General features: G+C 37.4%; 1 protein-coding gene across 2 annotated transcripts in view; it reads left to right on the forward strand.

Annotated features, from left to right (window-relative positions):
* Positions 1 to 3,772: 3,772 nt before the first annotated feature.
* The window catches only part of Ptprr (protein tyrosine phosphatase receptor type R), a 249,710-nt gene continuing 237,704 nt past the window's right edge, over positions 3,773 to 15,778 (forward strand). For both annotated transcript variants that reach the window (XM_026386614.2, XM_077798697.1), the window contains exon 1: positions 3,773 to 3,830. In XM_026386614.2, coding sequence (XP_026242399.1) covers positions 3,773 to 3,830 — 58 coding nt within the window. The remainder of the gene's footprint in view (positions 3,831 to 15,778) is intronic.

Raw genomic sequence — 15,778 nt, forward strand, 5'->3', positions numbered from 1 at the left:
TAAATCTACTTGCAGTCTGTCTTTGTTCATTAGATGCAAAGGCCAGGAATCTATAGCCACAAGCTGTATCTTATTCCACTGGGAACACTCTCCCATGGGTGTTACTCAAAACACAGTTTTACTGTTAGTCCAGGGTTAGCATCTCCCACTCCAGCCCTGACTTAGCTCTCTAATTCTAGTGAGCTGCCTATAACTAAGTGTGTATGTGCCTGTGTGTGTGTGTGTGTGTGTGTGTGTTATCAGAAATGATAGAGACTTCTTGTAGAAATACAGCAGTTTAAAATGGTTACCTGTTTGCCTAGAACTTCCTGGCATGCAGGAAGAACTTAATTTTAGCCATCCTTATGTTTAAATAATAAACACATAAATAACAATAGGAAACTTAAAAAATAAATAAGATTTGATTTCGTAATTAAAGTATACTAAGGACGGAGGATTTACACAATGATTTTCATCCATTTCTAGACCTGTTGATATGGAGGCTCATAATGGCTACATTTATTTTGAGGGCAGTCTCTGAGAAGTTTCCCTCCTTTATAAATTCTGAAACTTACCTCCTAAGAAACAGATATTATCCGTCTGCTGGGAAGGAAACAGTCATATGATATTAATTTTCTACTTATATTTTAAAACATAGATGATTTTCTTTAGGGCATAGCTCTGTAGGGCAATACTAATTTGTACAGTTCTCTCATATTAATTGCCATACTTCTGTAAATTAGAAGTAGCTTTTTAAAATCCTGGTGCAGCATTTTAACCAAGCTTCTCTAAAACACCAAATCACCTCTAATGGCATTAGATCACAGGCAAAGGAAAGCAGTACTTAGGGACTCACAGAATATTTCTGAGAATTACGGGGTTGACATTTTTGCCAATTGGCTAATTCATTTATAGTGGCTTGACTTCATATGAATGTGAACTATTCCATTGGAAGTATGATATTAGATTGACACATCTAAGATATTAGATTGACACATCTATGAATTTTTTTGCCCTGTTGTCTTTTTTCTAGTAAATCAATAATGAATGCCCAGGCACCAAAATTATACCTCAATCAAGGTTATTTTCACCATGTCGAACTATTCTAGTATCATATCTAGTCAAACTGGAAATTGTGCTGTTAAAGATATTTTTCATGCATAGTTTAATAATTCAGCTACCTGTAGCCCTGGGCAAAGTACATACCTGGAAGTCTACTCTTTGGCAAAGTCATAGCCAATTATATTAATCAAAATTTAAATCCCCTCAAAATAACTGTCAGAATTATCTGTGGGAAAGCAAAGTGTTCAGGACATTGCTACCTCATTGTTTCATTACCACAGTGCATTTTCTTCTTGATAATATTCCAGGGAAGAAGAAACTAAGGTAAATATACCATTTAAAAGTGGACTTGTAGTTCTTGCTCCCCAATTCCCAGCCTTTCTAAAACTCTGGCACCAGATGTTATGTGAGAAAAGAGTTATTCCTCTAAACCGTAAGCAAGGCTAAATACATTATCTCAAAGATCTATTTAATAAGATTCCAAATAGCTATGTTAACCACCAGTATTGAAATTTGTCCCCCAGTTGCTTTCCATCCATTCATTTTTGAACACATATGAGACATTGTTCTAGGCAGTTGGGCTATATCAAAGAATAAAGTTGTCAAGAATCTCCGCCATTGTAGAGGTCAGATTCCATTGCTAAAGGAGAGGTTAGGAAAACAGACAATAAACAACAGTCTTCATAAAAAATTATTTTAATAAGTTTGAAAGTGATATAATAACTGGGAACAGGGGAAAAGTGAATCTAGAATAAGGGAAGAGGTTGTGATTTAGGGTGGTTTGGAATGAAAGGGCAGTGCCACCAAAATGGAGACCACCACCACCATGGGGAGTAACGAAAGTGAGGCTGCATATGTCTCTATTTTCAGGTGAGAAGACCCTTCAAGGTGTTAAAAACAAATCTCATTCTCCATTTCTCCCACCTGTTGGGAGTACAATTTCTGGACTTTGAGTGCTAGAGATAAAATAAATTATAAATGAAATAAACAATACTGCCTGAGCTCTCAGGTCCTATGAGACCCTGCCTAATTTAAGCTCTGGTGGGTAGTCTGTTTCCCATTAGTTCTCCCAATTCTCAGAGGATGCAGGAAGAAAGCACTAAATGAGGTATGCAACCCAATTCCTTGAGCATTATTCGTAACCAAGTAAATTAGTAATTTGACTAGAACAATCTCATTCAATTTATATTAATGCAAAATGCAGGCATTCTTCAAAAGCCTTCAGATGTGTTGTAAGACACACCAAGGCATACTGCAGATAAATGAACTATCTGAAAGAAAAACACCTGACAATGCTAAATAAGTGCTGTGAAATAGAACGATCACGCTAATCTAGAGTTAAGCCAGGGCTTTCTGGAAAAGTGAGAGCAGGGTTAGGCCTTGATAAGCTCCAAGTGATGCAAAAGGGGAGGCAATTTGGGAGGAGGCTGCAGTATGGTGAAGACACAGAAGAAGAATCAGTGGTCCAGGGATGGTTTCAGCAAAGGAGTCTGGTTGAGAGACTTCCTGGCTAGCCTAATTAATACTAGACTAACCATGATCTCCACACCCAAAAGACTTTTGGGGGGTGAGGAGGTAAAAACATTTATGTTATGCCTAAGACACAGAACTGAATCTGAGGAACTCACGGGAAATAGCTCTGTTATCTTTCACCTCAAAAAGTAAAACGGAGACTAAAAATAAATATTTCCAGAAAATCAAAAGGTGCCTTCTTTTGCTTCGATGAAAACAATATATTCCAGTAGCCTAAAAGTATGGCCTCACTTCTTTCTGTCATTATGGTTATAGACTTTGTACTTGAGTATAGAGCAAGATAAAAAAAAATATATACATAAGGATGGGACTGGAGAGAAGGGACAGAGAAACTAACAGGATAGCTAGCTCTTCGGTAAGAAAAAGGCACCCCCAGCAAACACAGTTACTGCTCACATCAAGCCAACTGGCTGCGGGAACCCCTCCCTGAGCAGCCCAGAGTACTAGGCTTGCCTATATTCCTGTAATTGAGTCCTGGGAAGCTGGTAAGTCTGCAAACACATATTCTCAGTGATAAGCTCAGTCCACATGTAAACCCAGATTTGGGAGAGGAATAGGGTAGGGCGGGTCGCACGCTTGACACTTCCTTTGGCTCCCTCCTCTGGTTCTCTGGCCATGCCTCCATCTAGTCCCTCTCCATCTCACCCCAACTCCAGGAGTTGATGGAATCTGGGTCCCTAATTATTGCCCCAAGAGGCCCTCCGCGGTGGGGACTGTCCCCCTCGCAGCCATCACTAAGACCCGGAGGCGTGGAATTTCGATTTGAAACTCCTGTGGCGCGTGAGGGCCGGCGCTGGGCATGCTCAGTAGCCGCGGCGCGTCTGGGCTGCTGCTAGCTCTGCACTGGCTGCCACGCTGCCTGCTCTGGGCTGGCGCGGGAGTCCACACCACTGTCACCGCCGCGGCTGCGGGGCTTCCAGCAGGCCAAACGTTCGGCGCCTCTGAGCGACTCGCCCCCGGCCCGCTCTGGTCCCCCTCAGCTGCCGCCTCCTACTCTTCTTCCTCTCCCCATCTCTTCGGGAGGTGAAGCTGGTGCTTGTTTCTGTCGGCGCCACAGACCGCTCTGCAAATCTCAGACGAGGACCCTGAGAAGAAATCCTGGAGACCATAGGACCCTTGGCGGTGGCTCTTGATAATAGCACTTTGCCCGTAGTGGGGTCGTGGCGGAGTTTCTCCTCCACCTCTCAATGCAAACACTATGCGGAGAGCAGTTGGCTTCCCTGCGCTGTGCCTGCTTCTTAATCTTCACGCTGCAGGTAAGGGGTTTCCGGGTGTAGAGCTGGAGCTATGGATGAAATGGGAAACTGCACATGCTTAGGACTCTAGGAAAAGCTTGCCTTGCAAAGACAGCCTTAGAAAGGCAAAGCAGGACAGTTTCTGACAGGCAAGGGGCGAGGAAATACACCTGTTGGCAGACTGAAGCTGAAAACTCAAGCCAAAATCGGCTCATAATGTCTCTTTACCTTATGGGAATAATAGTGAACATTTTAAAATATGAATACAGATTTGCTTCCCTTTCCCCTTCTCTCCATCTAGACTCCCTGCTTCTGCTTCTAGGCTATGCGCTTGACTGCCAATTTTTCCGGAGGGAGACCAGGCATCCTGCTGGATGTAACCTTTTCTACTGCAGAGGCTACATGCATAAGGTCTCTTGGTTTAGCAAGCGCTCACAGGGATGCACTGGCTGTAACCTGATGGACCACATCTCCGCCCCAAAGATCGAAATACATGGTTCACATTAATGATGCTGCTCCAGGCTCCTTTGGCCCCTGCACTTGTCACTCGAATTTTCTAAACCAATAAGAGGAAGGAAAGGTTTCAAATAGGAGCCTCTCTTCTCTTTCAGCACCATGGTCAGCGTCCGCGGGCAGGCAATAAAAACCCAACCACAGTTTCAAAGCTGACCACCCCAGGGGAAGGTACTGTCCTTGGGACAGGTTTGATGAGGTCTAGCCAATAGTGACAGCGAGACTGCTCCCCAATATAAATAGATGAGACATCATAACCAATATCAAGTATGGAAGCAAGCTTTAGGAAGTATGGAAATTTTATATTCAATGTCACTGCATGCCTTTTTTCTGAATACATACCACCTCTGTGTAGTGCAGAGACTAGTTGGACTGAATCCTTTATGATTTTTTACACACACACATGAGCCAAAATAAAATATGGCAGAGAGATTTTAGGAACCCTACTGCGACAGCAGTTGTCCATGCCATAGTCCTGTAGCAACCAAAGACTAGTCATTTTCCCTGAGTATGTTTCACATCCAATCACACATATTCAGTCATTTCTCCAGCTAACATTTACTGAGTGTATACTGTGTTCCAAATATAATGGCTGTGAAACTATAATCTTTTGATAGTTCTTAAAAATAGTGGATTTTTTCTATGTATACAGTAATGGGAGCAAGATCTAGTACTTTTTTATTCTAGCTATTTTAATGTATTGTGAATCTTTTGAACAAGTAATGTATAGGAGCATTAAAGCTATAATTAAGTATGCATGTTAATTGTTATAATTGCAATGTTATATTGTGAAGTTTTTTATCTTTTGAAAATCAGAAAAAACTATGACTTAATTATTAAATTATTTGCAAATAACTGTAATGAAGCCTATCATTATCATATATAGTTCTTTAATGTTGAAATATGGGATGAAAACAATTACTTAACAATAACACTGATACAAGAGTCTCAATTTTTATCAAGTTTAGTAATGATTAGCTGATCAAAAATATCAGTGCAGTTATTTTTGAAGCTTACATATAAACAAATATTAAAAATTACATTTAATATATTTGAAGTTATTGTATCTTACAAGTTAAAAACAAGATTATGCATGTAGAAAACATTTCCAATTTATTGTACATGAATATTTGGAGTGAGGAAATAGAGAACTTTTGTTCATCAAAAGAGAAACCTAGAAATCTGTAGCCCTAGATTATACTTGGAGCCCTGCCAAAGGGTGTTTTACAAAAGCCAAGTCAACCAATCTCTATTTTGATTTCTTAATTTGGAAAAAGAAAGATTAAAAGAATAAGATTATTCGACTAATTTGAATTTAATAAGGCAATGTAATTAAGGGCTGTTTTTAAAAGATATCAGTTGCAATATGCTGTATAGAAATTAATTGTATTCATATTTATTATTGTGCTTTAGATAGGTGTTTTAACACAGCAGATTGCAAGTTTAATATTGCAGTTACTTGCCAGTTTCATTTTGGATGCATTTTAATTTTAAACAGTAATTTGTGGGTCACAAGCTGTCATCAGATTAAAATTCATCACAGTTATCTAATATCATTGTTAGGACGTTTCATCAGAACTCAAAAAAAAAAAAAACAACCCACAGATTTGTTGATCTAACCCCCCGTAGGTAATAAGAAAATTAGTGGGTAAGACTACAAAGATTAAAGAGTCACTGACTTTCTACTTGTTGAATGTCTATTTCCTTGACAGAGGCTGTTATCTCAGGATGGGGTGAACTTCATAAAGAATGGAAATGAATTCCATACATTCAGGCCTTTTGACTAAAAATCTAATTGATTCATTCTGGTTATGCCCAGGTTATTTTACTCTGGCAGAACTGATGACATTTTAGAATGCTTTAGGAATGGGGGGAAAATGGCTGGCAGGATGTAAGTGTTCTTTTTAAGCTCTATTAGGGACTATTTCCTCTGATAGAGCCATGCCCCAAATGATAAGGCAACAAATTTTTTTAACTTGAGTTCTAGTTATTTAGTTACAGTGTGTGTGACACTGTGAAGGGGGAAGGAAAGGAATTCTGATCTTGATTCTGACTCAGTAGGAAGAAGTACTGTGATCTGGTTGCAGTATCTATGGGAATATAAAGGACTGGGTTACAATGCTGTGTAATTGACATTGCTGTGAAGATAACCCTAAGGAATTGCTGAGAGTGGAGCTCCCTAGAGAATCTGGCCTCTGTATTTTCATAGATCTCTTTAACAAGCAAGTTATGGTTAATGTCCATTTACTTGTTTTACAGGTGAGAAAGCTAAGATCCAGAATAGTAAAGTATCAGTTGACTGCATAGTCAGAAAGAAAACCCAGGGTCTCAGACCTGTGAGTGTATACTGTATAAAATAATGCACTAATTCTAATAGGTGATGCCACCATTGAGTTGATAGGGGTCAAATCCTTTTTACTTGACTTCCCTTATCTTTTACTGCTTCTGAGAACCACTGTGATATATAAACTCCAGTTAAAAAGACCACATCAGGAATATGCAAGAAGGCAACTAAGTTACCTCAATAATAGGGATGGTAGAGAAATAATTTCAGTGAAGATCCACAGATAGCTTATGTTCTTCAGTGTTTCTTCTCTCTCTCTCTCTCTCTCTCTCTTTTTTTTTTTTTTTTTTTTTTGAGGACAGAGTATGACTGATAGGGTAGTGTTTTAGTTGCAAAGGAGTGAATTTCTTAGGATATCTTAAAATTTCTCTTGTGAAAACTTACTTTTTCTTAGTGAATGTTTTGGTAAGAAAATCAAGAAACTGATTTTAACCATTACTTTTTCCTTAAGCATGGGAAAGATTATTTCACATTTCCCAATTTCGTTACCATCATCTTATCTGAATGGAACAAAGTCGACCTGAGTGTGTCTCTTGGAGCTGTCTCTTCATCTAAGAGAAATGTTCAGTGACTTTCTGTAGCCATGGGAAGGAGAGATTCTATGGTGGGGCTAAGAGAATCCAGGAACTGAAGCACCACACTCAAAAGAAAGATTGGAATGTAACTAGTTGGATTCAGTTCAACCAGTCTCTGCAAAACACTTCTAGTCTACTTAGCCAATTCCAGAATGGACTTTAAAATAGAGTTCATTTTAAGATGTCTCTTAGAACTCCATAATCAGTTTTTCTGTACAAAAGTCACTTCCAACAGTTCTTACAATGGCCAAAGATCTGCTAGATTCTATATGGCCATTGCCTTTTGGATAGTCATCTCACATGACTTTCCTGGTTTATTTCTCTCCAACCATATTGGCCTTTTGTTTTCTATTCCTAGAAGGTACTAGGCACTCACCCATCTCATATGTTTTACTTTCTTTCTTTCTTTTTTTTTTTTTTGACTGAAACACAATCTTCAATTATCTTCTTGGCTTTTCCTTAACAATTTTAGGTCTTTATTCAAATGTTCTCTTTTTAGTGGGGCCCTCAGTTGTTCTTCTGTTTCATATTCCATCTCCCCTGCCACACACATGCACAAAAGGAACTGTGGTTCTCCTTCCCTGCTTAACTTTTTCCCAGAGGTCTTTCGCCACTTAATTTACAATATGTTTTACTTATCTGTTTTTATTATTGTGTTTTTCTCTTTCTGCATGAAAATATAAGTTTGAGGGCACACATTTTTGTCTATTTTATTTTTTGCTGTATCTATTAGAGATCTTGCCTTGCCTAGTACCTGGGGCAGTGCCAGGCATAAACCTATTGAAGACTAAATGAATATGTTGAAAAAAATAAACAATACAGTGTTATTTCTGATCTCTCCATTTTGCATTTAATTTCTTCTTGGCATCCATGCAAAATGCTCTTAGTCAACTCAGCCAGAATGGACTTGAATAGAATTCATTTGTCCCAAATTCATGGTACTCCATAGGAGTCTCACTTGCCCAGAGGACATAACATCTCTGGTAGATTGCTACCATTGTTAACTGAAGGACAACAAGGATGGACTTTCATGAGATCAAAACTACTGATCAACTCAATGACAGAGCACTTCAAACTGATCATCAGATGGCATAGGATCTGTCATAGTAGCTATGGTTCTGTGAAAGGATTTGTACAGCTAATTTGCAAACAGAAAGTTTAAGTCACTGGGACAAACCTGTCTGCTTCTTTGGCACTTGAGAATCATAGGGAAATGTATATTAGAGATCATATCTTTCTAGTACCTTTGAGTCTATTTGTTATATTGGATAACACCCCCTGCCTAGCACCTGGTAAGAATTATGGGGTACATTATCCATATTTCTCCTCTCCTCCTTTATTTTCTATTTCTCTACTAAGTCCAGTCCTCATTCTATCATCCTGTTGTTGAAAATGAGTATTTGGAAGAGTAATGAATATTTACAGCATTTTTCTAATTTGATCTCTTTACAAATTTTGAAAATTCACTTGATTCCTTTGGATAGTTACTACTTACTTCTTTGCTTCCCTATTATCGCTCCCGCTATTTCTCAGTTTGTAATTTTAGGTGTTTCTCTGAATATTATTTAAAGGTTGGCACTTTCTAGAGATTACTTTTGTTGTTGTTTCCTATATATATATAATCTCCCTGGATAATTATAATCAGATCTGCATATCAAAGATTCCAAAACCCATACTTCCTTCTAAGATTTCTCTCCTGAACTTCAGTCACATATTTAGTTATCTAGGAATCACTGGATATTCCAGAAGAATCTTATATCCAATTGTTCATACTCAGCACATTTACACCACAGATGCTCTTCATTTTATCTTCCCTGTTGTTGTGAATAACCCCAGAATACCCCCATAATTTTAGTCTGAAACTAAAAACTCAACTCTAAACCCTTCCTCTGCTACTTTCATCCCAAAGGTCACCAAGATCTTATTTCTCATCAAGCCTTCTCTACTCTCTACATCCATGTCGCTGCCTTAGGACAGGTATTTATTTCTCCTATAGTATCTTATAATAACCTCCTGTCAAACCCATCTTTCATAATAATTCCTGAGGTAAAACTCTAAAAATATAGCCAATCATATTCTCTCTTCATAAATTTTTTAATACAGCTATGCCCTTTTTCTTTCCCTTAAAATAAATTCCAAAGACATTAGTGTGACAAAGTCTTTCCTAATCAGGCCTTTCTAATTCCATTCTTATTCCTCTCCTCATGTCCTCCATTACACACTAGTATTGTTTAATACCAATTTTTTAAATTTTTTTTTAGTTACAGATGGATACAATACCGGTATTTCACTTATTTATTTATATGTGGTACTGAGGATTGAACCCAGTGTCTCACACATGCTAGGCAAGCACTTTACCATGAGCTACAATCCCAGCCCTAATACTAAATATTTTTTATTTGCCATGTCTTGTATCCTTTTTAGTACTTTCATTTATCTTAAATATCACACTCTGCTTCTTTTGCTATGTAACTCTTACACCAGCTTCAAATCTTAATCAGGCCTTCCCTACTTTGAGAATCCTTCTAAGATACCCATCTCATTTAAGAAATTGTCCAATAGTTTTTTTTTTAAGCCAGATATAATCCACTATCAATGTACTTAACCTGTATATTTGTGGTTTGGGGTTTTTTTAGAACAATAACAGAATTGTAACTTTATGTCTGCACTCCTATTCATTAGGACTGTCTCTGTTAGCTAGTATGCCATCAATAACATCAATTTATTCATGAATAAATGAATACATTCATGATATATTTGTAAAAATAAACTATGAATAAATTAAATTATGGATTACATCTCCGTGAGTATAAAGAGCAACATTGACTTTACTACTTCACCCTCAATCCAATTTACATTTATTCATTATAAAGCAATGAAGATGGGACAGGAAAGCTTTCATTTGAACATACATTATAAGATTGTGTTCCATGAGCATGGGGCTATTTGTGGTGTAGTTATGTGTTGAACTCATCCTAAATGAATAGATGTTCTTCTATAACTTTCTAGAACGATTTTACAATGGGAATTTGGTTAATTTTTGTTTGTTTTAAAGAGATCAAGACATTAATAAGCAACATAGCATAAAAGTTGCACATTAAGCAATAAACTAGGACTGATCCTGATTACTGATTGATTATCATCTATCTTGATATGTATGAGGCATTTCATCTTCAAAATCAGGAGGGAGTGAGCCACTGGCTTTAATAAATCAAGACCCAAAATAATCCAACTGTCTTTTGTTCCCTTAAACAAAACTCAAATGATCACAAAAAATGTCGGAGTATTTGGATGATTGTACACTTTCGCTTTCTCTCATTTTATCTGTAAACTGTATTTCTAGAACCATGAAGTTTTGGATCCCCCATATTTTTCTTGTGGGGAATATAATTATACCTGAAGAGTAGAGATTGCTTTATGAATTATAAGATGCCATTTCTTCCAAGAAAATGAGATCACAGATCAAAAACTCATCCATTGCCATCATATTAACTTTAACATTGCTGTTATATTTCATGGTAAGTTTATTATTAAATCTTTGAAAAGCTGATTTTTGAAGTCAAATTCAAAAGACAGAGAAAGCCAGTTTTCCCTTTAGAAGGAGATTTTGAAAGATCTTCAAAGCACTCAGAAACACTGACACACTTAGAGTGCCATTTATGTTTCCCAACATAAAAGATTTTAATAGTTGTAAAAAAGAAAGATTTAGTGGTAAATTACTATTTTAAGATCAAATTTCCTAATGCTTATATACTATATAATGTGACTATAAGTGTCTATAATTGCAACGATTTTTGCAAAAAAAGACAATTAGCAGATTTATATTATAAACATTTTTACTCATAATAACTAGCTATATTTTCTTCATAACAAATCTCATTTGATTTCAATGTATTAAGATGATGATATCCATTTAAAATGCAGCTGCATGAACCAACAACAAAGCAAAACTAATTGTTTGCATTAAGCAACAGCTTAGATCAATATGTTTAGTTGCACTGAAGCAAATGCCAAGTTCAGTGGGAACATGACTTTTCTCTCCTAGTTCAGATTTAAAGCAATGTCCATTTTCTGATTTAAATTAGAAGAATGGCCTAAACAGCCCAAAACTACTGGTTCTTTGGGACAGAGTATTTAATGAGCACAGACTAAAAGCCACTCATAATGATTCACTGACCTAAACAACAAGACTTTATGGCTGTTTCACCATAGTAATGATCCAATTCTTGATGAAGACTAGAGAAAATTAATTAATATGCATAAGTGCAGAATCAGCTCTCACCACCAGGTGACTTTTACCTACTTGGAAAAGATGCTCAATATGGAGAATGCCAAATCTAATATTGTGTTGAGTCAGATTGAAAGATCACTGATCCATTAATATAAAGGCATGGTTTTCAATTTTTAGCAACTTATTTTGCCTTCTTAATTTAAAATAAGTCCTTCTTTCCTTTTTTTTTCCAGTTGTCCCTGGAAGAAAATGAAATAGTTTAAACAGAGAAGTAAGAAGAACACTGAAATAAGTGGCAAATACCATATTTTTAGATAACCTTTAGTTGAATACTTTAGTAGTTAAGAGGTAAATGGGATAATGAATGCAAACTTGCCCTGTCCTAATAAATACCACATAAGTTTTAGATAATGTGGGAGAGATGTTGGGTGATAAATGGTTAACTGGTATCTTGGAGTACTTTCTCATTCTTTTTGTGTTTGAGCTGCACATATGATAGATCCTGGATTCCAGCTGTTCTTAATTGGGCCTTATCTGCATAGTTTTCATCTGCTGTAGGCCTGCGCCTGGCTACATGTGCAGGTTTGTAGTGGCTTGTGAAGCTCTAAAACATCTACCTATCCCCCAGATATTTCTCTCAATGCCTTACCTAAAGTTCCATCTAACCATTGGTCCCAACATTATGTTTTCAGCAAGCCCCTATTTAAATGAATTCTGATTACATATTTCTCTTGGGTTTTCCTGATGATGAACTACAATATGTAGCATGTACATATTTGTGGTATATTAATACCACAAATCAGAAATATCTAGTTCCTACTGAGTTTCCTTATTTATTATGTAAGCCCATATTTGTGCTAGACACCATTTCCCTAATTGGTCCCTCTAGGGGGATCCACAAAGGGTGAGAAGTTCAGGCAGGTGGCCAGGGCTTCTGCTAATAGCTGTACGGGCCTCCCCTCTGTTGTCTACTGCTCTGGCAATCTTTTTTTCTCTACTGACCAACAGACACTCTCCTGTTTATCATTCATAGTCCATGGAATTTCCAGACCACTGGGCTCCAGGTCCAAGTGGAAGGCTGCCAATGTTTCTATAGACACTGGAATGTCTGTTTGATTATAAAGGAATAGTAGGAAAGATTAGAGATGGGATGGCCAAAGACAGATTCAAATGCTTACCTAGCACCTAGGCTACTTAGCCACACCTGATCTTCCAGATCTCTTCTCTCTGCTGATTTTATCTCATGTGTCTGGATTATCTACAGATCCAGTCTGGCTCACTTGGAGACCTGAAGTCCACCAGAAAACTCAGAATTCAATTGTGGAAACATTACTGTAGTCTTTTACTTCTCTATACAAGTTCAAGGACACAGGCAACGATTTCAGTGCCTCTGAACATTCCATGATAGTTAAAAAGCACCCTACCATGCTACTCATGGTTGGTCATGAGCCTGGTCTCCTTAGGCATGGCTCTGGAAATCCTTGGGTACCTCTTTATTTTCAAAGCATCAGGGTTTCTCATCAGATGTCCTCTAGTTACTTTTGAGAGTTTTCTTTCCTCTGATTGGAAATGCCTAAGATTAAGAGGGCTTTAATTATAAATTTTTATAATGCTGTTCACAACTTCTAAATTTGAGCATACTATATATATATATATATATATATATATATATATATATATACACACACACACACACACACACACACACACACACACACACACAGGATCTCCCCTCAAGGTAAACATTAGATTTCATAGGAAAGAGACAAATACATTTCTTTATAAGAAAGGAAGGGGAAAACAAAGGAATATTTCCTAAATCCCTATGATATCCCAGACTTTCTTATAAGTAATCATCTCACCCTTTAGGATAGGAAGTATGTTTTGAAATGACATGATCATTCTTCCAAAACTGCAAAAATAGACCCTAACACATGTAGCACAATAAAAACCACTTAGGCTCTAAAATCTGTCTACCTGGGTTTGAATCCCATAATCTGCCATTTTCTATTTAAATTCTTTGTGCCTCCCTTTTTTTTTCTCTGTAAAATAGTTTTAACACTATAGTAACTACCTCACCAGGTGGTATGAGGATTTAAAAAAGCTAATGCATAAGGCCCCACAGCATGAATCCTGGAACACTGAATATATTCAATAACTGGTAGCTGTAAGACTTCTCTTGCTAATGCATGTGAAAACTTCCATTGGTCCCATATTTCAGCTCTCAAATGTGAAAAATAAAATAATGAGAAATAGAAGGAAAGAAAAAAATGTGCAGGTGCAAAGAACCACATACACAAAAGTACACTTGAATATTGGGCTATTTTAAAAATCATTCTAAAGCCTTCTTTTGTGAAGATGCCTACCATGAAAATCAAATTGGTGTGCTTCCATGTAAAAAATATTAATAGAAGTTTTGTCTTATAAATTTTAAAATGCTCATAATTAACAAGCTTGTGTTGAAGGGACTTAAGTGTACAAACTGCTTGATCTCATTTATATGTGTAATCAAAAAAAAAAAGATCTCACAGAAGCAGATAGTAGACTGGTGGTTACTAGAGGCTGAGGGAATCACAGGGAAGGGGAAGGGAGGAGATGCTGGTGAAAGGATATATAATTACAGTATATAGAAGGGGTTTTTTTAAAAGTCCAGAATGGAAAAGTATACAGAGACATAAAGTATATAAATTATTGCCTGGGACTAGGTTATAGGGAGTGGGGGAGAGGAAATAGAGAATGACTGCTAGTGGTTGTGAAATTTCTTTTTTGAGAGATGAAAATGAAAATGCTCTAAAATTGATTATAGGAGTGGTTGCACAACTCTTGCACAAATTTTTAAAAAGTACTATATGTATATATACACACAATGGAATATAACTCAGCCATAAAGAAGAATGAAATTATGGCATTTGCTCGTAAATGAATGCAACTGGAGAATATCATGCTAAGTGAAATAAGCCAGTCCCAAAAAAGGCCAAATGTTCTCTCTGATATGTTCATGCTAACCCACAACAAGTGAGGGTAGGGAAGTGTAGAATAGAAATTCATTTGCATTAGACAAAGGGGAATGAAGGGAAGAGAGAAAGAATGGACTCCTAATTGGAATTAGTTGCACTCCATGCATGTATAATATGTCAAAATTCACCCTACTGTCATGTATATCTAAAAAAACAAAAACAAAAAAGAAAACCATCGAATAAAAAAACCTGAAGTATGGCAAAGAAAACCATCCTTTCTCCACCAGAAGCACTGCAATGGCGGTGGCACTTCTGGCAAAGTATCTGTCAGTCTCAGTGCTATGACAGGATATGAGGACAAGCAGCAACATCACTCCTGCCACCCATTCCACAGACCATCTGAAGTTTCAACATCCAACAGAACAGGGTATACCCCACTTCTGATGCTGAGCTTCACTCTTAGAGAAATGCTTATTTCTAAAAAATGGAAAACCTACCACAGATTTGCGTGGAGGGAGCCTGATTGAAAGAGACTTTGCTTACCTTCCCACTTTGCTTTGTCCCTTTGATTGGGGGCTTTGAGGGGTTCTTACACCCTGACCGGAAGAGATGGTTCATATTGAGTGAGAGGTATTCCTTTATTTCATAAAGTGACACTTTTCTTAAGGAGAAGAACAAACATGATAGGTTCATCATTAAGCAGATTCATTCTAGAGAAAAATATATGAGAAAGCTGAGGATCTGGAAATTGATCCTCCATGCCTATGCATGCCTTGATAACTGTGTGCTATCCTGGTCGGCATATTCCAGTCTAAAGATATTGTCCATGTATCTTGGGTATATATGTATATATTGGGTATATATGGGAAGGATTTGCACTTCATGAAGTCAGAGAGTTCCTGTACATGAAACCTGGGAATGTGACATTCCTGACTGTGCTGTGAATTGCTGGTGGGTATATAGCCAATGCTCAGGTCTACCCTGTGCCTGAAACAAAGGTATTCTGGTCCCCCATCCCTCACTCTACAGCATCAGCTCTCAATGCTGGCAGTATTCCTTCCTGCTCATAATGTCTTCAAGTGTTCCCTCCATAGCTGTGTTCTCGGATTCTGCCTCTGAATCTAACTCTTTCCTCTTCATTCCCTATTAAGCATATAACTTCTGCTTCCCATTGTGGGAGAGATCTCTTCTCAACTACACTGATCAACAAATAGCTGTTAATTATTTGCCAATTCCCCATTAAATTTCCAGTTTTCAAAAGAATCATTAGATAGCAGTGCCTGAGCCTAGTGTCATTAATTTCAAATAGTAGATGAAGAGATCAGGGCAGGGTAGAAAAGAAGTGTTGG

Source organism: Urocitellus parryii, chromosome 5, assembly GCF_045843805.1.
Source record: "Urocitellus parryii isolate mUroPar1 chromosome 5, mUroPar1.hap1, whole genome shotgun sequence".
NCBI classification, from domain to species: domain Eukaryota; kingdom Metazoa; phylum Chordata; class Mammalia; order Rodentia; family Sciuridae; genus Urocitellus; species Urocitellus parryii.